We start from the raw sequence: 27,942 nt of genomic DNA, 5'->3' as shown, positions 1-27,942 counted from the left end.
TTTATTCTCTTTGAAGCAATTGTGAATGGGAGTCCACTCATGATTTGGCTCTCTGTTTGTCTGTGATTGGTGTACAAGAATGCTTGTGATTTTTGTACATTAATTTTGTATCCTGAGACTTTGCTGAAGTTGCTAATCAGCTTAAGGAGATTTTGGGCTGAGACAATGGGGTTTTCTAGATATACAATCATGTCATCTGCAAACAGGGACAATTTGACTTCCTCTTTTCCTAATTGAATACCCTTTATTTCCTTCTCCTGCCTGATTGCTCTGGCCAGAACTTCCAGCACTATGTTGAATAGGAGCGGTGAGAGAGGGCATCCCTGTCTTGTGCCAGTTTTCAAAGGGAATGCTTCCAGTTTTTGCCCATTCAGTATGATATTGGCTGTGGGTTTGTCATAGATAGCTCTTATTATTTTGAGATACGTCCCATCAATACCTGATTTATTGAGAGTTTTTAGCATGAAGCATTGTTGAATTTTGTCAAAGGCCTTTTCTGCATCTATTGAGATAATCATGTGGTTTTTGTCTTTGGTTCTGTTTATATGCTGGATTACATTTATTGATTTGCGTATGTTGAACCAGCCTTGCATCTCAGGGATGCAGCCCACTTGATCATGGTGGATAAGCTTTTTGATGTGCTGCTGGATTCGGTTTGCCAGTATTTTATTGAGGATTTTTGCATCAATGTTCATCAAGGATATTGGTCTGAAATTCTCTTTTTTGGTTATGTCTCTGCCAGGTTTTGGTATCAGGACGATGCTGGCTTCGTAAAATGTGTTAGGGAGGATTCCCTCTTTTTCTATCGATTGGAATAGTTTCAGAAGGAATGGTACCAATTCCTCCTTGTACCTCTGGTAGAATTCAGCTGTGAATCCATCAGGTCCTGGACTCTTTTTGGTTGGTAAGCTATTGATTATTGCCACAATTTCAGAACCTGTTATTGGTCTATTCAGAGATTCAACTTCTTCCTGGTTTAGTCTTGGGAGGGTGTATTTGTCGAGGAATTTATCCATTTCTTCTAGATTTTCTAGTTTATTTGCATAGAGGTGTTTGTAGTATTCTCTGATGGTAGATTGTATTTCTGTGGGATCGGTGGTGATATCCCCTTTTTCGTTTTTTATTGCATCTATTTGATTCTTCTCTCTTTTCTTCTTTATTAGTCTTGCTAGCGGTCCATCAATTTTGTTGATCTTTTCAAAAAACCAGCTCCTGGATTCATTAATTTTTTGAAGGGTTTTTTGTGTCTCTATTTCCATCAGTTCTGCTCTGATTTTAGTTATTTCTAGCCTTCTGCTAGCTTTTGAATGTGTTTGCTCTTGCTTTTCTAGTTCTTTTAATTGTGATGTTAGGGTGTCAATTTTGGATCTTTCCTGCTTTCTCTTGTGGGCATTTAGTGCTATAAATTTCCCTCTACACACTGTTTTGAACGTGTCCCAGAGATTCTGGTATGTTGTGTCTTTGTTCTCATTGGTTTCAAAGAACATCTTTATTTCTGCCTTCATTTCATTATGTACCCAATAGTCATTCAGGAGCAGGTTGTTCAGTTTCCATGTAGTTGAGCGGTTTTGACTGAGTTTCTTAATCCTGAGTTCTAGTTTGATTGCACTGTGGTCTGAGAGACAGTTTGTTATAATCTCTGTTCTTTTACATTTGCTGAGAAGAGCTTTACTTCCAACTATGTGGTCAATTTTGGAATAGGTGTGGTGTGGTGCTGAAAAAAATGTATATTCTGTTGATTTGGGGTGGAGAGTTCTGTAGATGTCTATTAGGTCCACTTTGTGTAGAGCTGAGTTCAATTCCTGGATATCCTTGTTAACTTTCTGTCTTGTTGATCTGTCTAATGTTGACAGTGGGGTGTTAAAATCTCCCATTATTATTGTGTGGGAGTTTAAGTCCCTTTGTAGGTCACTCAGGACTTGCTTTATGAATCTGGGTGCTCCTGTGTTGGGTGCATATATATTTAGGATAGTTAGCTCTTCTTGTTGAATTGATCCCTTTACCATTATGTAATGGCCTTCTTTGTCTCTTTTGATCTTTGTTGGTTTAAAGTCTATTTTATCAGAGACTAGGATTGCAACCCCTGCCTTTTTTTGTTTTCCAGTTGCTTGATAGATCTTCCTCCATCCCTTTATTTTGAGTCTATGTGTGTCTCTGCACGTGAGATGGGTTTCCTGAATACAGCACACTGATGGGTCCTGACTCTTTATCCAGTCTGCCAGTCTGTGTCTTTTGATTGGAGCATTTAGCCCATTTACATTTAACGTGAATATTGTTATGTGTGAATCTGATCCTGTCATTATGATGTTAGTTGGTTATTTTGCTCGTTAGTTGCTATAGTTTCTTCCTAGCCTCGATGGTCTTTACAATTTGGCATGTTTTTGCAGGGGCTGGTACTGGTTGTTCCTTTCCATGTTTAGTGCTTCCTTCAGGAGCTCTTTTAGGGCAGGCCTGGTGGTGACAAAATCACTCAGCGTTTGCTTGTCTGTAAAGTATTTTATTTCTCCTTCACTTATGAAGCTTAGTTTGGCGGGATAGGAAATTCTGGGTTGAAAATTCTTTTCTTTAAGAATGTTGAATATCGGCCCCCACTCTCTTCTGGCTTGTAGAGTTTCTGCTGAGAGATCAGCTGTTAGTCTGATGGGCTTCCCTTTGTGGGTAACCCGACCTTTCTCTCTGGCTGCCCTTAACATTTTTTCCTTCATTTCAACTTTGGTGAATCTGACAATTATGTGTCTTGGAGTTGCCCTTCTCGAGGAGTATCTTTGTGGCGTTCTCTGTATTTCCTGAATCTGAATGCTGGCCTGCCTTGCTAGATTGGGGAAGTTCTCCTGGATAATATCTTGCAGAGTGTTTTCCAACTTGGTTCCATTCTCCCCATCATTTTCAGATACAGCAATCAGACATAGGTTTGGTCTTTTCACATAGTCCCATATTTCTTGGAGGCTTTGTTCATTTCTTTTTATTCTTTTTTCTCTAAACTTCCCTTCTCTCTTCATTTCATTCATTTCATCTTCTATCAGCGATATCCTTTCTTCCAGTTGATAGCATCTGCTAGTGAGGCTTCTGCATTCTTCGCGTAGTTCTCGAAACTTGGCTTTCAGCTCCATCATCTCCTTTAAGCCCTTCTCTCCATTGGTTATTCTAGTTATCCATTCTTCTAATTTTTTTTCAAAGTTTTTAACTTCTTTGCTATTGTTTTGAATTTCCTCTCATAGCTCAGAGTAGTTTGATCGTCTGAAGCCTTCTTCTCTCAACTCATCAAAGTCATCCTCCATCCAGCTTTGTTCCGTTGCTGGTGAGGAACTGCGTTCCTTTGAAGGAGGAGAGGTGCTCTGTTTTTTAGAGTTTCCAGTTTTTTTGGTCTGTTTTTTCCCCATCTTTGTGGTTTTGTCTACTTTTTGTCTTCGATGATGGTGATGTACAGATGGGTTTTTGGTGTGGATGTCCTTTCTGTTTGTTAATTTTCCTTCTACCAGAAAAGACCCTCAGCTGCAGGTCTGTTGGAGTTTACTAGAGGTCCACTCCAGGCCCTGTTTGGCTGGGTGTCAGCACCGGTGGCTGCAGAACAGCGGATTTTCGTGAGACCACAAATTCAGCTGTCTGATAGTTCCTCTGAAAGTTTTGTCTCAGAGGAGTACCCGGTTGAATGAGGTGTCAGTCTGTCCCTACTGGGGGGGTGCCTCCCAGTTAGGCTGCTCAGGGGTGAGGGACCCACTTTAGGAGGCAGTCTGTCCGTTCTCAGATCTCCAGCTGCGTGCTGGGAGAACCACTACTCTCTTCAAAGCTGTCAGTCAGACAGGGACATTTAAGGCTGTGGAGGTTCTCGTTGAGTTTTTGGGTGTCTGTGCCCTGCCCCCACAGGTGGAGCCTACAGAGGCAGGCAGGCCTCCTTGAGCTGTGGTGGGCTCCACCCAGTTCGAGCTTCCTGGCTGCTTTGTTTACCTAAGCAAGCCTGGGCAATGGCGGGCGCCCCTCCCCCAGCCTCGTTGCCGCCTTGCAGCGTGATCTCAGACTGCTGTGCTAGCAATCAGCAAGACTCTGTGGGCATAGGACCCTCCGAGCCAGGTGTGGGACACAATCTCCTAGTGTGCCGTTTTCCAGGCCCGTTGGAAAAGCGCAGTATTAGGACGGGACTGACCCGATATTCCAGGTGCCGTCTGTTTCCCCTTTCTTTGACTAGGAAAGGGAACTCCCTGACCCCTTGCGGCTTCCCGAGTGAGGCAATGCCTCGCCCTGCTTCGGCTCGCGCACAGTGCGCTTCACCGACTATCCTGAACCCACTGTTAGGCACTCCCTAGTGAGATGAAACCGGTACCTCAAGCAGAAATGCAGAAATCACCCGTCTTCTGTGTCGCTGGGGCTGGGAGCTGGAGACCAGAGCTGTTCCTATTCGGCCATCTTGGCTCCACCCCGGTATTCAGACTTGTCTTGCATCTCACTGAGCATCTTTGTTTTGGATTCTTTATATGGAATTTTGAGATTTTTTTTCTGTTGTTTAAATCTCTTGCTGGTGAATTATTGTGTTCCTTTAGGGTTGTCATATTTCCATGCTTTTTCATGTTTCTGTGTCTTTATGTTGACATCTCTGCATCTGGTGTAACAATCACTTCTTTCTATTTTTAAATTTACTTTCCTTTGGGGAGACTTTTTCCTGAAGGTGTTTCTATAATGTTGGTTGTGTTGAGCCCTTTGGCTTTGCCTCAAGATGCATGCAGCAGTTAAATCTCTGTATAGTATTTTTGGTTGTAAAGAGCTATCTGCAGTTTCCCTCTGTGTGTTAGGGTATGCTTGTTAGTGAAGGCTTTAGTAAAGTTGTGCTAAGGACTGACACCAGTTGTGCCTGTCTTCAGGCTTCAGTGATCACAGTGGTAGCTAAGAGCATCCATCCTCATGCCAAGGGGTGGTGTACACTGGTACCCACATTGGTGGTTCCAGGTGGGCCAATTCTTGGGCCTCTGGGTGTCTTTCTTGAATGGCAATTGTGTTATTAGTGAACTAAGTAGGAAAGTGGGCTCTTAAGCCCCTGTGCAGTCAAAATAGTGTAGGCAATAGCAATAGCAATGTAAGATGTCCTTCTGGTTCCCAAGCATTATGTGCTCATGTTGGCAGTGGTCATGGTGGGCTTTTGGGGTCAGCAACTAATGCTTGCAAGTAGAAGCCAGTTGAAGTGGTAGTTGCAGGGTGTTTAGGCCAAATCTCAGTTCCCTAGGAAGAGTGCTCAGGTGCCTCAAGTGGTGGATGGGGTTGTGCAATCTGCAGGACCCCAAACCATGCATTCTCTGAGGCAAAGGCAAAGCTGGACCTGTGGGCTTACACTTATGTCCTTCAATGGTGAGTGCAGGGAAGGTCTGCAGCCTGGAGCACCTAAAATAGGAAATGTAGGCACTGCACTAGTGATCAGAGGATGTTCCACCAAGGCCTAGAATCAGACCCAGTGAGGTCATTTCTCTCCAGCCAACCACAGATAACTACTATGAACATTCAGAAATGCATAAGAGCCAAGTTGTTGAGTAAGGGCCTATCTACCAGCCATTACCCTTTTATGCTATTTACTAGATTACAGCCTAAGTTACAACATCAAAAAAATTTTTGCCAGTATACAGTGCCTCAGAAACCCAAGGCAAAAATCCGATCACTAATAAAGATCCTATAAAGAACCCTGGCCTTCTGAAAGCACACAGAATTAAAACCAACTGACTATAATCAGCTTTCAACACAGTTAAGGGAACACCAGCCCCCTCAGAGGAGAAAGAATAAGTGCAGGAATTATGAAAATTAAAAACAAAACTAAACAAAACAAAAACTGAGCATCCCCTTACCTCCAAATGAACAAACTAGCCTTTCTGACAGATATGGAACTCATTATCTGAACGGAAAGAAAACTCATCAAGATTCAGGAGAAAGTTGAAACCCAATCCAAGGAATCCAGGGAATCCATTAAAATGACCTAAGAGCTGAGAGATGAAATAGTCATTTAAAGAAAGAACCAAACAGAGCTCCTGGAATTAAACATTTCACTACAAAAAGTTCATAATACAGTAGGAAGTATTGACAGCAGAATAGATCAAGCTGAGGAAAGATTCGTAGAGCTCAAAGACTAGTTTTTTAAATCAACTCAGTCAGATGAAAATAAAGAAAAACAAATAAGAACAATATACAAAACCTCCAAGAAATATGGGATTATGTAAAGCAACAAAATCTATGCATCAGTGGCATGCCTGAGAGAGGAGAGAGAATAATTAACTCTGAAAATATATTTGAAAATATAGTCCCTTAAAATTTTCCTAATCTTGTTGGAGAGTTTGACAGGCAAATCAAAGAAATACAGAGAACTCTGGCTAGGTACTATACAAGATGACCATCCACAAGGAACACAGCCATCAGATTCACCAAGGTCAATGGCAAAAGTAAAATCCTTAAAGGCAACTAAGGAAAAAGGTCATGTCACTTTCAAAGAGAACTCCATCAGGATAGCAGCACACCTCTCAGCAGAAACTTTTAAAGGCAGAAGACACGGGGGTGTATTGTCAGCATCCTCAAAGAAAAGAAATTCCAACTAAGAATTTCCTGTCCTGGCAAACTAAGCTTCATAAACAAAAAAATAAAGTCCTTCCCAGATGAAATGTATTACCACCAGACCAACCTTAAAAGGGGTCCTTAAGGGAGTGCCAAAAATAGAAACAAAAGAATGATGCCTGCTACCACAAACAATTCAAGCAAATAGCCCACAGATAATATAAAGCAATTACACAATGAATTCTACAAAACAACTAGCTAACAACGTGACTACAGAATCAAAATCTCATCCATTAATACTAACCCTGAATGTAAATGGTCTAAACACCAAACTAAAAAAGCAACCATCTGCTGTCTTCAAGGAATTTCTCTCACATGTAATAACACTGAAAGGCTCAAAGTAAAGCGATGGAGAAAAACTTACCATGCAAATAGCAAACAAGAAAAGCAGGAGTTGCTATCTTTTTATAAGATAAAACAGATCTTAAACCAACAACAATCAGGAAAGACAAAGAAGGGCATAATATAACGATAGAGGATTTAATTCAACAAGAAGACTGAATTATCTTATATATACATGTACCCAATTTGGAGCACTCCAATTCATAAAACAAGTTCTTTTTGATGTAAGAAAAAAACTTAGCCACACAATAATAGTGGGAGACTTCAAAACCCCACTGACAGCCTTAGGCAGATCTTTGAGGCAGAAAACTAACCAATAAATGAAGGATATAACCTTAACATTTGACCAATTGCCCCTGATCGACATCTGCAAAATAGTCCACCCAACAATCATGGAATATACATTTCTCTCATCCGCACATGGAATGTATTCTAAGATTGACCACGAGTTTGGTAATACAGCAAGTCTCAATAAATTTAAAAAATTTTAAATCATACCAAACACACTCCTGGATCAGAGTGAAAAAAGTATAGAAATCAATATAAATAAAATATTTCAAAAATTCATGAACACATGGAAATTAAATAACTTTTTCTTGAATAACTTTTGGGTGAACGATGAAATTAAGGTATGTATCAAAAGATTATTATAAGCTAATGAAAATAAAAAATAACTTACCAAAATCTTTGTGATTCAGATAATGCACTGTTAAGAGTAAAGTTTAAAATGTTAAAAGCCTGAATCAAAAAGTTAGAAAGATCTAAAATCAGTGATCTAATCACACCCAAAGGAACTAGAAAATAAATTACAATCCAAACTCAAAGCTTACAGTAGAAAATATATAACTATAATTGGGTAGAACCAATGAAATTGACATGCAAAAGTTTGTACAAAAGATCAATTTAACCAAGAGTCTCTTTTTTGAAAGAATAAACAAGATAGACTGCTGGCTAGATTAATAAAGAAAAAAAAGTCCAAATAAATGCAATCAGAAATGATAAAGGTGAAGTTACAACTGATACTACAGAAATACAAAAGATCCTCAGTGGTTATTATGAACACCTCTATGGACACAAATTAGAAAATCTAGAGAAAATGGATACGTTTCTGAAAACACACAATCTCTGAAGATTGAACCAGGAAGAAAGAGAATTCTTGAAAAGACAAATAACAAGTTTTGAAATTAATTCAGTAATTAAAAAAAAACCTCCCAATGCAAAAAAGCCATCGAACAGATGGATTCACAGCTGAAGTCTACCAGAAACGCAAAAAGAAAGGGAAGGGAAGGGAAGGGAAGGGAAGGGAAGGGAAGGGGAGGGAAGGGGAGGGGAGGGAAGGGAAAGGAAGGAAGAAAACCTGGTACCAATGCTACTGAAACTATTCCAAAAAAAATTGAGGTGAGGATGCTCCTTAACTGATTCTAGAAATCAAGCATCCTGATGCCAAAATCTGGCACAGACACAACAACAAAAGTCATGACTATATCCCTGATGAATACAGACAGAAAAAAACTCAACAAAATACTAGCAAACTTATTTCAGCAGCACATCAAAATGTTAATTCACAACAGTCAAGTAAGCTTTACTCCTGGGATGCAATGTTAATTCAACATAAGCAAATTAAAAAAAATGATTTACCACATACACAGAATTTAAAACAAAAAAAGATATAATCATCTCAATAGAATCAGAAAGAGACTTCAATAAAATCCAACATTCCTTCATGATAAAAACCCTAGAAGGCTAGCCATCAAAAGAGCATACATCAAAATAATAAGAGCTAATTATGACAAACCAACAGCCAACATCATATTGAATGGGCAAAAGACAGAATAATTCCCCTTGAGACCTGCAGTAAGACAAAGGTGTCCAGTTTCACCACTCCCATTCAACATAATACTGGAAGTCCTAGCCAGAGCACTTAGGCATGAGAAAGAAATAAAGGGCATTCAAATAGGACAAAGACAAAGTCAATCTCTCTCTGCTGACAATATGATTCAAAAAGACTCTCCCAATAGGCTCCTGGAATTGATAAATGACTTTAGTAAAGTTTCAGGACACAAAATTCATGTACAGAAATCAGTGGCATTTCTACACTTCAATAATACACTTGGTGAGCCAAATAAAAAATGCAATCCCATTTACAATAGCCACACCAAAACTACAATATCTAGAAATACCAATAACCAAAGAAGTGAAACATCTTTACAAAAAGAACAACAAAATACTGCTGGAAAAATATTAGAGATGAAACAAACAGAAAAATATTCAATTATCATGGATTAGAAGAATCAATATCATTAAAATTGCCATACTTTCCAAAGTAATTTACATATTCAGTGTTATCCCTATCAAAATAGTGTTATTTTTCACGGAATTAAAAAAAAAAAAAGCTATTCTATAAGGTGTAAGGAAGGGATCCAGTTTCAGCTTTCTACATATGGCTAGCCAGTTTTCCCAGCACCATTTATTAAATAGGGAATCCTTTCCCCATTTCTTGTTTTTGTCAGGTTTGTCAAAGATCAGATAGTTGTAGATATGCGGCATCATTTCTGAGAGCTCTGTTCTGTTCCATTGATCTATGTCTCTGTTGTGGTACCAGTACCATGCTGTTTTGGTTACTGTAGCCTTGTAGTATAGTTTGAAGTCAGGTAGCGTGATGCCTCCAGCTTTGTTCTTTTGGCTTAGGATTGACTTGGCGATGCGGGCTCTTTTTTGGTTCCATATGAACTTTAAAGCAGTTTTTTCCAATTCTGTGAAGAAAGTCATTGGTAGCTTGATGGGGATGGCATTGAATCTATAAATCACCTTGGGCAGTATGGCCATTTTCACGATATTGATTCTTCCAACCCATGAGTGTGGAATGTTCTTCCATTTGTCTGTATCCTCTTTTATTTTATTGAGCAGTGGTTTGTAGTTCTCCTTGAAGAGGTCCTTCACATCCCTTGTAAGTTGGATTCCTAGGTATTTTATTCTCTTTGAAGCAATTGTGAATGGGAGTTCACTCATGATTTGACTCTCTGTTTGTCTGTGATTGGTGTACAAGAATGCTTGTGATTTTTGTACATTGATTTTGTATCCTGAGACTTTGCTGAAGTTGCTAATCAGCTTAAGGAGATTTTGGGCTGAGACAATGGGTTAAAGACTTAAATGTTAGACCTAAAACCATTAAAATCCTACAAGAAAACCTAGGCAATACCATTCAGGACATAGGTGTGGGCAAGGACTTCATGTCTAAAACACCAAAAGCAATGGCAACGAAAGCCAAAATTGACAAATGGAATCTAATTAAACTAAAGAGCTTCTGCACAGCAAAAGAAACTACCAACAGAGTGAACAGGCAACCTACAGAATGGGAGAAAATTTTTGCAACCTACTCATCTGACAAAGGGCTAATATCCAGAATCTACAATGAACTCAAACAAATTTACAAGAAAAAAACAACCCCATCAAAAAGTGGGCAAAGGACATGAACAGACACTTCTCAAAAGAAGACATTTATGCAGCCAAAAAACACATGAAGAAATGCTCATCATCACTGGCCATCAGAGAAATGCAAATCAAAACCACAGTGAGATACCATCTCACACCAGTTAGAATGGCCATCATTAAAAAGTCAGGAAACAACAGGTGCTGGAGAGGATGTGGAGAAATAGGAACACTTTTACACTGTTGGTGGGACTGGAAACTAGTTCAACCATTGCGGAAGTCAGTGTGGCAATTCCTCAGGGATCTAGAACTAGAAATACCATTTGACCCAGCCATCCCATTACTGGGTATATACCCAAAAGACTATAAATCATGCTGCTATAAAGACACATGCACACGTATGTTTATTGCAGCACTATTCACAATAGCAAAGAGTTGGAACCAACCCAAATGTCCAACAACAATAGACTGGATTAAGAAAATGTGGCACATATACACCATGGAATACTATGCAGCCATAAAAAATGATGAGTTCATGTCCTTTGTAGGGACATGGATGAAACTGGAAAACATCATTCTCAGTAAACTATCGCAAGGACAAAAAACCAAACACCGCATGTTCTCACTCATAGGTGGGAATTGAACAATGAGAACACACGGACACAGGAAGGGGAACATCACACTCTGGGGACTGTTGTGGGGTTGGGGGAGGGGGGAGGGACAGCATTAGGAGATATACCTAATGCTAAATGACGAGTTAATGGGTGCAGGAAATCAACATGGCACATGGATACATATGTAACAAACCTGCACATTGTGCACATGTACCCTAAAACCTAAATATAATAATAATAATAAAAAAAGCTATTCTAAAACTCATATGGAACCAATAAAACATCTAAACAGCCAATGGGATCCTAAGGAAAAAAAAGGCAAATAAATCACTTTACCGAAGTTAAAACTGTATTGTACGACTAATGTAACCAAAACAGCATGAAACTGGTATAAAAACAGATACATAGACCAATGAAATAGAATGGAGATCCCAGAAATAAAGCTGCAAACCTACAACGATCTGATCTTAGACAAAATTTACAAAAGCAAGGGTAACAGGACTTCCTATTCAATAAACAGCGCTGGGATAACTGACCAGCCATATGCAGAAAAATATAACTGGATCCCTACCTTTCACCATATGCAAAAATTAACTAAATATAAATTAAAGATTTAAACGTAAGATCTCAACCTATAAAAATGCTAGAGGAAAGCCTAGGAGATACCCTTCTCAACACTGGACTAGCAAATAATTTATGGCTAAGTCTCCAAAAGCAATTTCAAAGAAAATTTGACAAGTGGGACCTAATTAAGCTAAAGAGCTACAGCACAGCAAAAGAAATTATCAAAAGAGTAAACAAACAGTCTACAGAATGGGAGAAAATTTTCAGAAACCATGCATCCAACATAAGTCTAATATACAGAATCTATAAGACACTTAAATCAACAAGCAAAAAGTAAATAATCAATTAAAGAGTGAGCAAATGACATGAACAGACACTTCTCAAAAGAAGATGTACAAGCAGCCAACAAACCTGTAAAAAATTATCGATATTACTAACCATCAGAGAAATGCTTATAGAGACAACAATGAGATACTGTCTCACACAAGCCAGAATGGCAATCATTGAAAAAATCCAAAAATAACTGATGCTGATGAGGCTGCAGAGAAAATAGAATGCTTATATACTGTTGGTAAGAATATAAATTAGTTCAGACCTTTGGAAAGGAGTTTGGAGATATCTCAAATAACTTAGAACTGCCATTTAACACAGTAATCCCATTACCAGATATATACTCCAAGGAAAATTATTTGTTCTACCAAAAAGACACATGAACTCATATGTTTATCACAGTATTCAGAATAGCAGAGACATGGAATCAATCTAGCTTCCCATCAACAGTGGACTGAATAAAGAATATGTAGTACATTTACACCATGAAATACTATGCAGCCATAAAAAGGAATAAAATATTCCTTTGCAACAATATGGATGCAGTTACAGGCCGTTATCCTAAGCTAATTAACACAGGAACAGAAAACAAACTACCCCATCTTCTCACTTGTGTGTGGAACTCAACCTTGAGTACACATGGACAGAAAGAAGAAAACAATAGAAACCAGAGCCTACTTAAAGGTGGAGGATGGGAGGAGGGCAAGGATCAAAAAACTACCTATCAGGGACTGTGCTCACTACCTGAATGATGAAATCATTTGTACACCAAACCACATGGACACACAATTTACCCATGTAATAAGCCTGCATATGTGCCCCCTGAACCTAGAATAAAATATGGAAGGGAAAAAAAATAGGTCAACTCCTAGAAGGCCAATTTTCAGTACTCTTTTTGTGCGTAATTCTTTAAAGTCATGAAGAGCCGGGATTTATCTTTCTTTTTAACTTTTAAGTTTAGGGGTACAAGTGCAGGTTTGTTACATAGGTAAACTTGTGTCATGGGGGTTTGTTCTACAGATTATTTCATCATCCAGGTATTAAGCCTAGTACCCATTGGTTATTTTTCCTGATCCTATCCATCCTCCCACCCTCTGCCCTCTGAAAGTTCCCCAGTGTTTGTTTTTCCCCTCTATGTGTTTACATGTTCTCATCATTTGGCTCCCACTTATGAGTGAAAATATGTCACATTTGGTTTTCTGTTCCTGTGTTAGTAACAGAAGGATAATGGTCTCCAGTTCCATCTATGTCCCTGCAAAGGAAATGATCTTGTTCTTTTTCATGGCTACATAGTATTCCATGGTGTATATGGAACATTATTATAATACTGATTCCTAAAAACCATAATCAAATGAGGATTTATTCTTAGCATATTTTTATGATTAATCTAAATTTCAAAATATTCTGCTTTACTATATCACAATTCTATTTATTAGACTACCTTATATTACCTTTAAATCACTTTTTGAATGTCTAGAAGATTTAAGTTCCTTGAACGCAGGGACTCTGCTTTGACATTCTTACCACCATAAATAATACAAAATAAATACTGCTTGAATTCATTGAAAAAACAGTAAATGCCAATAAGTGGAGTTTCAAGGTGACAGAATTTTACTTTTTCTTTCCACTGTTTCTAAAATTGTGTTTTTTTATCCTTTAAATGAGAGAAAATCAAATTTAACTCACAAGTCATTTTAGTATAGTGGATAGAAAACAGCCTCCTGTAATCCAAGTAGGTTTGAATCCTAGCACTATGATTTACTTGTTTAACTATTTAATTTGGGGCTGGTTTATTTGATCTTTCTGAGCTTTGCATTTGTCATTTGTAAACTGGGGATATTTTTCTGAAAAAAAAAAAAAAAAAAAAAACTACTATAAGTATTAAAAGAAATTAGTTATAGGAGACCCTTGCACAATTCTGTGCACCAGTCCCAGAGTTGGTGCTCAATAAACAGTAGCTAGTTTTATTTAAGAATATTGAGAAATATATAATAATCACCTTGATAAGCAAGATAATCCTGCTAGGAACAAAATTTCTGAATCGCTCTGAATTACAAAAGTAGAACCACCCTTCTGATCATATTAACATTACCTGGAGAAGGCTTGTGTCCAAATATACCATTGAAGAAAGCAGGCATTCGAATGCTACCACCAATATCAGAGCCCACACCAATCACTGAGCAGGCAGCTGCCAGTGTGCAGCCCTCACCACCTACAAGAAACACAAAATACTTGCAAATAAATAAATCTAATATACTATTTGATGGAATATCTTTTTCCATCTTTTCACTTTCAACCTTTTTGTGTCTTTAGATCCAAAGTGAGTCTTTTGTTCACAGCATATATTTAGAACATAATTTTATTCTATTCATCTATATTATTTGAGAATATTAAGCTATTTACATTTTAAAGTAATTACTGATAAGGTCTTCCCTGAGGATATTTCTTCCCTGGGTCTGTGTTTGTGTGTCTGCTTTTTCTTAATTCTCCCATATAGAAAAGAGCTCTTATTTTTTTTTTTCCATCAACTTTTAAGTTCTGGGGTTCATGTGCAGGATGTGCAGGTTTGCTACACAGGTATATGCATGCCATGGTGGTTGGCAGCACAGATCAACACATCACCTAGGTATTAAGCCCAGCACCCATTAGCTATTCTTCTTGATGCTCTCCTTTCTCCCAACAGGCCCAAGTGTGTATTGTTCCCCACCATGTGTCTATGTGTTCTAATCATTCAGCTCCCATCCCACTTATAAGTGAGAACATGCTGTGTTTGGTTTTCTTTCCCTCCATTTGTTTACTGAGAACAATGGCTTCCAGCTCCATCCATGTCCCTGCAAAGGACATGATCTTGTTCCTTTTCATGGCTGAATAGCATTCCATGGTGTATATGTACCACATTTTATTTATTCAGTCTATCATTGATGGGCATTTGGGTTGATTCCATGTCTTTGCTATTGTGAATAGTGCTGCAATGAACATATGCGTGCATGTATCTTTATAATAAAATGCTTTATATTCCTTTGGGTATATACCCAGTTTGATGGTTAATACTGAGTGTCAACTTGATTGAATCAAAAAATGCAAAGTATTCTTCCTGTGTCTGTGAGAGTTGCAAAGGAGATTAACATTTGAGTCAGTGGACTGGGAGAGGCAGGCCCATCCCCAATTACAACAGGCACCATCTAATCAGCGTGGCCAGAATAAAGCAGGTACAAATTGGAAAGAACAGAGTTGCTGTGTCTTCCAGCATTCATCTTTCCTCCATGCTGCATGCTTCCTGTCCTCAAACATCGGACTCCAAGTTCTTCAGCTTTTGGACGCTCGGACTCACACAAGTGGTTTGCCAGGGGCTCTCGGGCCTTTGGCCACAGATTGAAGGCTGCATTGTCAGCTTTCCTACTTTTGAGGTTTGGGGACACAGACTGGCTTCCTTGCTCCTCAGCTTGCAGACGGCCTATTGTGGGACTTCACCTTGTTATCCTGTGAGCCAATACTCTAATAAACTCCCCTTCATGTATAAATCTATCCTATTAGTTCTGTCCCTCTAGAGAACACTGACTAACACACTCAGTAATGGGATTGCTGGGTAAAATGGTATTTCTGCTCCTAGATTTTTGAGGAATTGCTACACTGTCTTCCACAAAGGTTGAACTAATTTACATTTCCACCAACTGTGTAAAACATTCCTTTTTCTCTGCAAGCTATCTAGCATCTGTTGTTCCTTGACTTTTTAATAATTGCCATTCTGACTGGTGTGAGATGGTATCTCATTGTGGTTTTGATGTGCGTTTCTCTAATGAGCAGTGATGTTGAGCTATTTTTAATATGTTTGTTGGCTGCATGAATGTTTTCTTTTGAGAAGTGTCTGGTCACATCCTTTGCCCACTTTTTAATGTTTTTTTCTTGTAAATTTGTTTAAGTTCCTTGTACACTGGATATTAGATCTTTCTCAGATGGATAGATTGCAAAAATTATCTCCCATTCTGTAGGTTGTCTGTTCATTCTGATGATAGTTTCTTTTGCTTTGCAGAGGCTTGTTAGTTAACTAGATTCCTCTGGTCAATTTTTGCTTTTGTTGCAATTGCTTTTGGTGTTTTCATCATGAAATGTTTGCCCATGCCTATGTCCTGAATGGTAGTGCCTAGACTTTCTTCTAAAGTTTTTATAGTTTTGTGTTTTAGGTTTAAGTCTTTAATCCATCTTGAGTTAATTTTTGTACAAGGTGTAAAGAAAGGGTCCAGTTTCAACTTTCTGCATATGGCTAGCTAGTTCTTTCAGCACCATTTATTAGAGAACCCGTTCCCCATTGCTTGTTTTTGTTAGATATGTAGAAGATCAGATGGTGGTAGTTGTGCAGTCTTATTTCTGAGTTGTCTATTCTACTCCATTGGTCTATGTGTCTGTTTTGGTACCAGTACCATGCTGTTTTGGTTACTGTAGCCTTGTAGTATAGTTTGAAGGTGGGTACCATGATGCCACCAGCTTTGTTCTTTTTGCTTAGGATTGTCTTGGCTATTCGGGCTCTTTTTTGTTTCCACATGAATTTTAAAATAGTTTTTTTTTCCTAATTCTCTGAAAAATGTCAATGGTAGTTTAATAGGAATAGCATTGAATCTATAAATTACTTTGGGCAGTATGGCTATTTTCACGATAATGATTCTTCCTATCCATGAGCATGGATGTTTTTTCCATTTGTTTGTGTCCTATCTGATTTCTTTGAGTAGTTTGTAGCTTTCCTTGAAGAAGTCCTTCACTTTCCTTGTTAGCTGTATTCTTAAGTATCGTATTCTTTTGTAGCAATTGTGATGTGGAGTTCATTCATGATTTGTCTCTACTTGCCTGCTGTTGGTGAATAGAAATGCCGGCAATTTTTGCACATTGAGTTTTTATCCTGAGTGTCAGACCTCTGAGCCCAAGCCAAACCATCGCATTCCCTGTGACTTGCACGTATATGCCCAGATGGCCTGAAGTAACTGAAGAATCACAAAAGAAGTGAAAATGTCCTGCCCTGCCTTAACTGATGACATTCCACCACAAAAGAAGTGTAAATGGCCGGTCCTTGCTTTAAGTGATGACATTACCTTGTGAAAGTCCTTTTCCTGGCTCAAAAACCTCCCCCACTGAGCACCTTGCAACCCCCACTCCTGCTCGCCAGAGAACAAACCCCCTTTGACTGTAATTTTCCTTTACCTACCCAAATCTTATAAAATGACCCCACCCCTATCTCCCTTTGCTGACTCTCTTTTCAGACTCAGCCCGCCTGCACCCAGGTAATTAAAAGCTTTTATTGCTCACACAAAGCCTGTTTGGTGGTCTTTTCACAGGGACGCACATGAAATTGAGACTTTGTTGAAGTTGCTTATCAGTTTAAGAAGCTTTTGGGCTGAGATGATGGGGTTTTCTAGATATATGATCATGTAATCTGCAAGCAAAGGTAGTCTGACTTCCTCTCTTCCTATTTGAATACGCTTTATTTCTTTTTCTTGCTTAATTGGCTGGCCAGAACATCCAATACTATGTTGTATCAGAGCAGTGAGAGAGGGCATCCTTGTCTTGTGCTGGTTTTCACGGAGAATGCTTCCAGCTTTTGCCCATTCAGTGTGATATTGGCTGTGAGTTTGTCAAATATAGATCTTATTATTTTGAGGTATGTTCCTTCAATACCTAGTTTATTAAAAGTTTTTAACATAAAAGGATATTGAATTTTCATGAAGGCCTTTTCTGCATCTATTGAAATAATCACGTTTTTTATCTTTAGTTCTGTTTGTGCAACAAATGACATTTATGGATTTGCATATGTTGAGCCAAACTTGCATCGTACGGATGAAACCAACTTGTTCATGGTGTATAAGCTATTTGATGTGCTGCTAAATTCTGTTGGCCAGTATTTTATTGAGGGTTTTTGCATTGATGTTCATCAAGAATGTTGGCCTAAAGCTTTCTATTTTTATTTTTTCTCTGCCAGGTTTTCTTATCAGGATGATGCTGGCCTCATAAAATGAGTTAGAAAAAAAATCCCTCCTTTTCAATTTTTTGGAATAATTTCAGTAGAAATGGTACCAGCTCCTCTTTGTACCTGTGGTAGAATTCAGCTGTAAATCCATCTGGTCCTGGGCTTTTTTTTTTTTTTTTTTTCGATTGGTAGGCTATGTATTACTGCCTGAATTTTAGAGCTCATTATCTTTCTATTTAGAGATTCAATTATTTCTTGGTTCAGTCTTGGGAAGGTATATGCATCCAGGAATTTTTTTCCATTTCTTCTAAATTTTCTAGTTTTGTCCATACAGGTGTATATAGTAACTCTGATGGTTGTTTGTATTTCTGTGGGGTCAGTGGTAATAACCCCTTATCATTCCAATTTTGTCTATTTAATTCTTCTCTCTTTTCTTCTTTTTTAGTCTAGCTAGTGCTCTACTTTATTTATTTTTTTTCCCAAAAGAATAGCTCCTGGATTCGTTGATTTTTGAAGGATTTTTCATGTCTCTATCTCCTTCAGTTCTGCTCTAATCTTGGTTATTTCTTGTCTTCTCCTAGCTTTGGGATTTGTTTGCTCTTGCTTCTCTACTTCTTTTAGTTGTGTTGTTAGGTTGTCAGTTTTAGACCTTTCTAGCTTTTTGATGTGGGGATTTAGTGCTATAAATTTCCCTCTCAACAGTGCTTTAGCTGTGGCCCATAGATTCTGATATATTGTGTCTTTGTTCTGATTAGTTTCAAAGAACTTCTGGATTTCTTTGTTAATTTCATTATTTACCCAAAAGTCAAAAGTCATTCCAGAGCAGGTTGTTCGATTTCCATGTAGTTGTGTGGTTTGGTGCGGGATGACTTTCTTAATCTTGAGTTCTAATTTGATTGTGTTGTAATGTGGGGAAAAGAAAGAGAGATCAGATTGTTACTGTGTCTGTGTAGAAAGAAGTAGACATAAGAGACTCCATTTTGCTCTGTACTAAGAAAAGTTCTTCTGCCTTGAGATGATGTTGATCTGTAACCCAACCCCCAACCCTGTGCTCCCTGAAACATATGCTGTGTCGACCCAGGGTTAAATGGATTAAGGGCTGTTCAGGATGTGCTTTGTTAAACAAATGCTTGAAGGCAGCATGCTTGTTAAGCGTCATCACCACTCCCTAATCTCAAGTACCCAGAGACACAATACACTGCGGAAGGGTGCAGGGACCTCTGCTTAGGAAAGCCAGGTATTGTCCAAGGTTTCTCCCCATGTGATAGTCTGAAATATGGCCTTGTGGGAAGGGAAAGACCTGACCGTCCCCCAGCCCAACACCAGTAAAGGGTCTGTGCTGAGGACGATTAGTAAAAGAGGAAGGAACGCCTCTTTGCAGTTGAGATAAGAGGAAGGCATTTGTCTCCTGCTCGTCCCTGGGCAATGGAATGTCTCAGTGTAAAGCCCAGTTGTATATTCCATCTACTGAGATAGGGGAAAACTGCATTGGGGCTGGAGGTGGGACATGCTGGCAAGCAATACTGCCCTTTAAGGCATTGAGATGTTTATGTATATGCACATCAAAAGCACAGCACTTTTTTCTTTACCTTGTTTATGATGCAGAGACATTTGTTCACGTGTTTACCTGCTGACTTTCTCTCCACTATTATCCTATTGTCCTGCCACATCCTCCTCTCTGGGAAATGCCCCATAGTGATCAATAATAATATGGGTCCTCCTTATGCTGAAAGCCGGTCCCCTGGGCCCATTTTTCTTTCTCTATACTTTGTCTCTGTGTCTCTTCCTTTTCCAAGTCTCTCATTCCACCTAACGAGAAATGCCCACAGGTGTGGAGGGGCAACCCATCCCTTCACTGTAATCTGAGAGACTGTTTGTTACGATTTAAGTTCTTTTGCATTTAATGAGGAATGTTTTACTTCAAATTATGTGATAAATTTTAGAGTAAGTGCTATGTCATGATGAAAAGAATGTGTTTTCTATTGTTTGGGGGTGGAGAGTTCTGTAGATATCTATTAGGTCCACTTGATCCAGAGGTAAGTTCAGGTCCTGAATATCTCTGTTAATTTTCTGTCTCAATGATCTGTGTGATATTTTCAGTGGGGTGTTAAGTTCTCCCACTATAATTGTGTGGGAGGCTAAGTCTCTGGTTTTAACTGACTATATTGTATGTTTCCATTTATTCTCCTCTCTTGCCACTTAATGCATACTTTTTTTTTTAACTTTAATATTTGCCCTTGAGTTTGCAATATACACTTACAACTAACTCAAGTCTCCTTCAAGGGATACTCTGCCACCTCCCAAGTAGTGTAGTTATCTTTTTTTTTTTTTTTTTTTTTCTTTTTTTTTTTTCTTTTTTTATTATACTTTAGGGTTTTAGGGTACATGTGCACAATGTGCAGGTTTGTTACATATGTATCCATGTGCCATGTTGATTTCCTGCACCCGTTAATTCGTCATTTAGCATTAGGTGTATCTCCTAATGCTGTCCCTCCCCCCTCCCCCCACCCCACAACAGTCCCCGGAGCGTGATGTTCCCCTTCCTGTGTCCATGAGTTCTCATTGTTCAATTCCCACCTATGAGTGAGAACATGCGGTGTTTGGTTTTTTGTCCTTGCGATAGTTTACTGAGAATGATGTTTTCCAGTTTCATCCATGTCCCTACAAAGGACACGAACTCATCATTTTTTATGGCTGCATAGTATTCCATGGTGTATATGTGCCACATTTTCTTAATCCAGTCTATCGTTGTTGGACATTTGGGTTGGTTCCAACTCTTTGCTATTGTGAATAGTGCCGCAATAAACATACGTGTGCATGTGTCTTTATAGCAGCATGATTTATAGTCCTTTGGGTATATACCCAGTAATGGGATGGCTGGGTCAAATGGTATTTCTAGTTCGAGATCCCTGAGGAATCGCCACACTGACTTCCACAATGGTTGAACTAGTTTACAGTCCCACCAACAGTGTAAAAGTGTTCCTATTTCTCCACATCCTCTCCAGCACCTGTTGTTTCCTGATTTTTTAATGATGGCCATTCTAACTGGTGTGAGATGGTATCTCACTGTGGTTTAATTCCTCGACAAATACACCCTCCCAAGACTAAACCAGGAAGAAGTTGAATCTCTGAATAGACCAATAACAGGTTCTGAAATTGTGGCAATAATCAATAGCTTACCAACCAAAAAGAGTCCAGGACCTGATGGATTCACAGCTGAATTTTACCAGAGGTACAAGGAGGAACTGGTACCATTCCTTCTGAAACTATTCCAATCGATAGAAAAAGAGGGAATCCTCCCTAACACATTTTACGAAGCCAGCATCGTCCTGATACCAAAACCTGGCAGAGACATAACCAAAAAAGAGAATTTCAGACCAATATCCTTGATGAACATTGATGCAAAAATCCTCAATAAAATACTGGCAAACCGAATCCAGCAGCACATCAAAAAGCTTATCCACCATGATCAAGTGGGCTTCATCCCTGGGATGCAAGGCTGGTTCAACATACGCAAATCAATAAATGTAATCCAGCATATAAACAGAACCAAAGACAAAAACCACATGATTATCTCAATAGATGCAGAAAAGGCCTTTGACAAAATTCAACAACATTCATGCTAAAAACTCTCAATAAATTAGGTATTGATGGGACGTATCTCAAAATAATAAGAGCTATCTACAACAAACCCACAGCCAATATCATACTGAATGGGCAAAAACTGGAAGCATTCCCTCTGAAAACTGGCACAAGACAGGGATGCCCTCTCTCACCGCTCCTATTCAACATAGTGCTGGAAGTTCTGGCCAGAGCAATCAGGCAGGAGAAGGAAATAAAGGGTATTCAATTAGGAAAAGAGGAAGTCAAATTGTCCCTGTTTGCAGATGACATGATTGTATATCTAGAAAACCCCATTGTCTCAGCCCAAAATCTCCTTAAGCTGATTAGCAACTTCAGCAAAGTCTCAGGATACAAAATTAATGTACAAAAATCACAAGTAGTGTAGTTATCTTATAAAGGAACATTCCCAATTCCTTTATCCCATCCCATATAACATTGCTGTCATTCATTTCACTCATATACAAGCTATAATCACCCAACACATTGTTTTTCATGCGCCTCGGTGTAAAGAGACCAGCAAACAGGCTTTGTGTGAGCAATAAAGCTTTTAATCACCTGGGTGCAGGCGGGCTGATTCCCAAAAGAGAGTCAGTGAAGGGAGATAAGGGTGGGGCTGTTTTATAGGATTTGGGTAGATAAAGGAAAATTACAGTCAAAGGGGAGTTGTTCTCTGGCGGGCAGAGTGGGGGTCAAAAGGTGCTCAGTGGGGGAGATTTTTGAGCCAGGATGAGCCAGGAAAAGGACTTTCACAAGGTAATGTCATCACTTAAGGCAAGGACCGGCCATTTACACTTCTTTTGTGGTGGAATGTCATCAGTTAAGGCAAGGACTGGCCATTTACACTTCTTTTGTGGTGGAATGTCATCAGTTAAGGTGGGGCAGGGCATATTCACTTCTTTTGTGATTCTTCAGTTACTTCAGGCCATCTGGGCATATACCTGCAAGTCACAGGGGAAGCGATGGCTTGGCTTGGGCTTAGAGGCCTGATATTGTTGGCATTATTATTTTGAACAATTACATGTTAGATCAATCAATAATTTAAAAATACATTATTTTACCTTTGTTCAATCTTTCTCTAATCATTTTCTTTTTTTTTTTTTTTTTTACATGAATTCAGGTTTTTGGCCTGTACTCTTTTTTTCTCTCTGAAGAACATCTTTCAACATTTCTTGCTCTGTTGCTCTACTGGCAACAAATTACGTCAATATTTCTTTGTCTCAGAGCATCTTTATTTCTTTTTCACTTTCGAAGAATGGATCTGCTAGACAGAGATTTAAGTTGATGGTTCTTTCAGTGGTTTCAATATTTGACTCCCATCTGTGTGTGTGTGTGTGTGTGTGTGCGTGTGTGTGTGTGTGTGATGGAATCTCCCTCTGTCACCTAGGCTGGAGTGCAGTGGCATGATCTCGGCTCACTGCAACCTCCACCTCTTGAGTTCAAGCAATTCTCTTGCCCCAGCCTCCCGAGTAGCTGGTATTACAGGTGCCTGCTGCCAGACCTGGCTAATTTTTGTATTTTTAGTAGAGACAGGGATTCAAAATGTTGGCCAGGCTGGTCTCAAGCTCCTAACCTCAAGTGATCCAACTGCCTTGGCCTCGCAAAGTGGACTCCCATCTCTTATTGTTTGCCTGGTTTCTGGAGAAAATACTAATATAATTCTTTTTTTATTGTTTTATTATTATACTTTAGGTTTTAGGGTACATGTGCACAATGTGCAGGTTTGTTACATATGTATCCATGTGCCATGTTGTTTTGCTGCACCCATTAACTCGTCATTTAGCATTAGGTATATCTCCTAATGCTGTCCCTCCCCCCTCCCCCCACCCCACAACAGTCCCCGGAGTGTGATGTTCCCCTTCCTGTATCCATGAGTCCTCATTATTCAATTCCCACCTATAAGTGAGAACGTGCGGTGTTTGGTTTTTTGTCCTTGCAATAGTTTACTGAGAATGATGTTTTCCAGTTTCATCCATGTCCCTACAAAGGACATGAACTCATCATTTTTTATGGCTGCATAGTATTCCATGGTGTATATATGCCACATTTTCTTAATCCAGTCTATCGTTGTTGGACATTTGGGTTGCTTCCAAGTCTTTGCTATTGTGAATAGTGCCGCAATAAACATACGTGTGCATGTGTCTTTATAGCAGCATGATTTATAGTCCTTTGGGTATATACCCAGTAATGGGATGGCTGGGTCAACTGGTATTTCTAGTTCTAGATCCCTGAGGAATAGCCACATTGACTTCCACAATGGTTGAACTAGTTTCAGGTCTCACCAACAATGTAAAAGTGTTCCTATTTCTCCACATCCTCTCCAGCACCTGTTGTTTCCTGACTTTTTAATGATGGCCATTCTAACGGGTGTGAGATGGTATCTCATTGTGGTTTTGATTTGCATTTCTCTGATGGCCAGTGAGGATGAGCATTTTTGCATGTGTTTTTTGGCTGCATAAATGTCTTCTTTTGAGAAGTGTCTGTTCATGCCCTTTGCCCACTTTTTGATAGGGTTGTTTGTCTTTTTCTTGTAAATTTGTTTGAGTTCATTGTAGATTCTGGATATTAGCCCTTTGTCAGATGAGTAGGTTGTGAAAATTTTCTCTCACTTTGTATGTTGCCTGTTCAGTCTGATGGTAGTTTCTTTTGCTGTGCAGAAGCTCTTTAGTTTAATTAGATCCCATTTGTCAATTTTGGCTTTTGTTGCCATTGCTTTTGGTGTTTTAGACATGAAGTCCTTGCCCATGCCTATGTCCTGAATGGTATTGCCTAGGTTTTCTTGTAGGATTTTAATGGTTTTAGGTCTAACATGTAAGTCTTTAATCCATCTTGAATTAATTTTTGTATAATTCTATCTTTGCTCCTCTATAGATAAGGTATGTTTTTACTTCTTCTTTAAATATTTTTTCTTTCTCTTTAATCTTCTAAGGATGAAATATTATGCTAGGTGTAGTTTTTTTCAAACATTTATTGTTGTTTCTTAAAATCTTTCTTCTCTTCCTAGTGTTCCAATTATATATATATGTATTATATGCATTTTTAATCCCACAGTTATTAGATTGTCTCTTCTGTCTTTTTCATTCTTTTTCTTCTGCTTTGCATTTCAGTTTTGGAAGTTCTTGTTGACAGATCTTCCATATCACCGAAGGTTTCCTATTTTGTATACAACATATTGATGAGCCCATCAAAGATATTCTTCATTTCTGTTATAATTTTTTTTATTTCTAGCATTTGCTTTTGATTCTTGAAGTTCCCATCTGTCTTCTTACATTACAGATCTGCACTTGCATGTTGACCAGTTTTTCCATTATAGCCCTTACCATATTAATCACAAATTGTTTCAATTCTCAGTCTGATAATCTCAATACCTCTTCCATATCAGAGTCAAATCTTGATGCTTGCTTTGTCTTTTCAAACTTTGATTTTGTCTTTTAGTATGCCTTATAATTGTTTTGTTGAAAGCCAAACATGATGTCCTGAGATAAAAGAACTGGGGGTATTTGGCCTTTAATGTGAGGTTTTATGTTTCCCTGGCTAGGGGTTAGTCTGCATACTGTCTACTGTAGCCAGAGGTGCCAGGTGTAAAATTTTCAACTGGTGCCATTGTTTTCACCTCCTCTGTTGTGTTTGAGTTTCCCTAGAGACTTCTTAAATAACACCTATAATGTACAGTTCTTCCGGTTTATATAGAATCCCCATTATAGAAAATCCCTATTGGTGTAGTGATAAGGTGTGTGGAGGCAAGGAGAGGAAGTATTTTATAGTCATATGATTAGGTCTCAGTCATTTAGTTAGCATGTGCCCCTGCTCTGTGACCATAACATGTGCTTCCCAATTTTATTCTGCTTTGACCCCTTCAGTAGGACAGGAAACCTAGAGAGGACTGGAGTTGGATATTTTCTTTCCCCTAGGTTAAGTCAATGAGTTTCTTATAAAACCTTACTAAGTTAGGTTCTGATAAAATAGTTTATCTGAGGACATTCCTTGTTAGAAGAACAGTATGCTTTGGAAGTAGTATTTCAAAATGGCTACTTTTTCCCTCCTTGTGCAAGAAGCAAGAGATTTCTCTCCAATCTTCACTTGGGAACACAGTAGGACTCCTGAAGGTAAAACTTTTGAAATTGTGGGGGGCCCCTAATATCACCCCACCAAACCACCACATATATTTTGACTCTCAAACTTTTTCACAATGAACCTCCAGCAAGTCATCAGTTATAGTTTAGGTTTCCCTACCGCTGTGCTTGTTCCCCTGAAATTTTCTGCTCCTAGGCTTCTGTTCTAGCAAGTTTCACTTCTTTGTATCTGCCTGTCTTTTCATTCAGTTTTGGGAAGAGTGGTTTTCTCGTTACCTCAGCATATTGATAAATCTAAGAATGGTCATTAATTTTTAGTTTGTTCAGCTCTTGTTCTTATTGTGTGAACTGGAGTAAAAACTTCTAAACCCCATATATGCTAGACCAGAAACCTGAAGTCACACTTAAATTTTTAATCATCACAGTAACCTTACAAGTCTAATTTCTTTCATATGGCCATCTTACAAGCAAAGGAAACTGACTTAATGAGCACCTACTTCATGTGACCAAGGTCATATAGTTAAAGAAGTCTCAAATATCTATGTAGCTTTAGCACCCACAAGTTTAAACATCATATTTTGCTAACCCACATATGCATCCATTTAGGTTTAATAAAAGCCTTGTCAATTCTAGTCTCTATACACTTTTTTTTTCTAGTATCTAAACTCTTTATGATGTTTCCTATCTACATCACTTGTAGTTTGTTCCCAATTCCCTTTGCTGGCTACTTCTCCTCTATCTATCTTCAAAATATCAGAGTTGACCAAGGCTGTTACATGACTCCCATTTCTTCTCCATCAACACACAAATATCCTGGGTTTTTGCATCCATTCTTATAGGTTATAGATGCTATACTGTATCATGTTTATTAATACAATTCATAATTATTATTGTTAGCACAGCTCTTCATGCTGTACTAAAATGTCCAACTCACCAGAACTTCCACCTACAATATGCTGTAAATCATATGGGTTGTTTGATCGGCCATAGATCTTGTTACTGGATTCATACCACATACACAACTCACTGCAGTTGGTTATGCCAAGAGGAATGGCACCAGCTCCCTTCAGTAATGCCACCACAGTGGCATCTGTTTTGGAAATGGCATCACGACGGTTCATGAGTCCAGAAGAATTGGGCATTCCTAAAAGAGTCATAGAAAAGAATGTTTAAAAGTTATTAAATAAAAATAACTGTTTTCTCCTGAGGGGCAAGATGGTCAACTAGATGTAGCCAGAAGGAACATCTCCCACAAAGGGTTGGGATATTGGAAAGACTGGCACACTCCTAGCAGATCTTCAGAGAGAAGGCATTGAGGGTGGATGGAGGGAAGACACAGATGCTGGGCTGAATGGGGAGGAAGTTGGGAACCCTGCACAGGGCTACTGTTCACTGGGACTTGCTCCTTGCTCCCAGCAACACCTGGGGAAAAGGTGAGTTGAACAGTCAAGGAGCAATCCACTTTCTACATGGGCCTCTAGAATCATAGCAGGAAAAATACCCTTGACCACCATGGACACTTGGATTAGCAGGGAGAGGTGCTCAGAGAAGTGGTAGGGGCAGAACTCAAGCTGGAGCAGAGCCTGGAAGACTTGATGCCAGAACATCTGGAGGAGCACAACAAGGGTTGCCAATGCCCCTAGGCTCGACTGGCACCCACAGGAGACTTAAGCCCTAGGGGAACTGTCAGATCTGAAATCTGCAGGGCGATTTTGCCCATGATTCAGTTCCAGTCCAATCTGAGCACCCCTCATTCTGCTGGCTTCTCCCAGGGCCCCAGTCTGGCCATGCCTGCTTGCAGTGCAGCCCCTAAGCACCTCCTGGGGCCCTGCATCACAGTTCCTGACCTGTCAGGTGGACAGAACCTGACCTGCAAAGTCCTGGAACAGAGCTGCCACAGAAGACAAGCCCAGCTAGCCCATACCCTCCTATTGGGTAACCTGCCCCGATAGTCATGTAAGTTCTTTTCTATTTTCCCTAAGCATCGGCCAGTTCGAGAAATAAAGGGACAGAATACAAAAGAGAGAAATTTTAAAGCTGGGCATCCGGGGGAGACATCACATGTGGTAGGTTCCATGATGCTCCACAAGCCACAAAACCAGCAAGTTTTTATTAGGGACTTTCAAAAGGGGAGGGAGTGTACAAATAGGGTGTGAGTCACAAAGATCACATACTTCACAAGGTAATAGAATATCACAAGGCAAATGGAGGCAGGGCGATATCACAGGACCTAAGGACCGGGGTGAAATTAAAATTGCTAATGAAGTTTCGGGCACCATTGTCATTGATAACATCTTATCAGGAGAGAGGGTTTGAGAGCAACCAGTCTGACCAAAATTTATTAGGCGGAAATTTCCTCTTTCTAATAAGCCTGGGAGTGCTATGGGAGACTGGGATTTATTTCACCCCTACAGCTTCGACCATAGAAGATGGCCAC

The 27,942-nt window shown here is 39.2% G+C and overlaps 1 protein-coding gene across 3 annotated transcripts in view; it reads right to left on the bottom strand.

Annotated features, from left to right (window-relative positions):
* Positions 1–27,942, bottom strand: part of FAAH2 (fatty acid amide hydrolase 2) — a 211,580-nt gene that overhangs the window by 140,137 nt on the left and 43,501 nt on the right. For 2 of the 3 annotated variants that reach the window (XM_055269427.1, XM_055269426.2), the window contains exons 4-5: positions 26,440–26,649; positions 13,951–14,070 (exon numbers count right to left, since the gene is read on the bottom strand). In XM_055269427.1, the coding sequence (XP_055125402.1) occupies positions 13,951–14,070; positions 26,440–26,649 (330 nt within the window). The remainder of the gene's footprint in view (positions 1–13,950; positions 14,071–26,439; positions 26,650–27,942) is intronic. The other variant, XM_055269430.1, reaches the window with a different exon arrangement.

Source organism: Symphalangus syndactylus, chromosome X, assembly GCF_028878055.3.
Source record: "Symphalangus syndactylus isolate Jambi chromosome X, NHGRI_mSymSyn1-v2.1_pri, whole genome shotgun sequence".
NCBI lineage: Eukaryota > Metazoa > Chordata > Mammalia > Primates > Hylobatidae > Symphalangus > Symphalangus syndactylus.
This window is presented reverse-complemented; position numbering and strand designations above follow the sequence as displayed.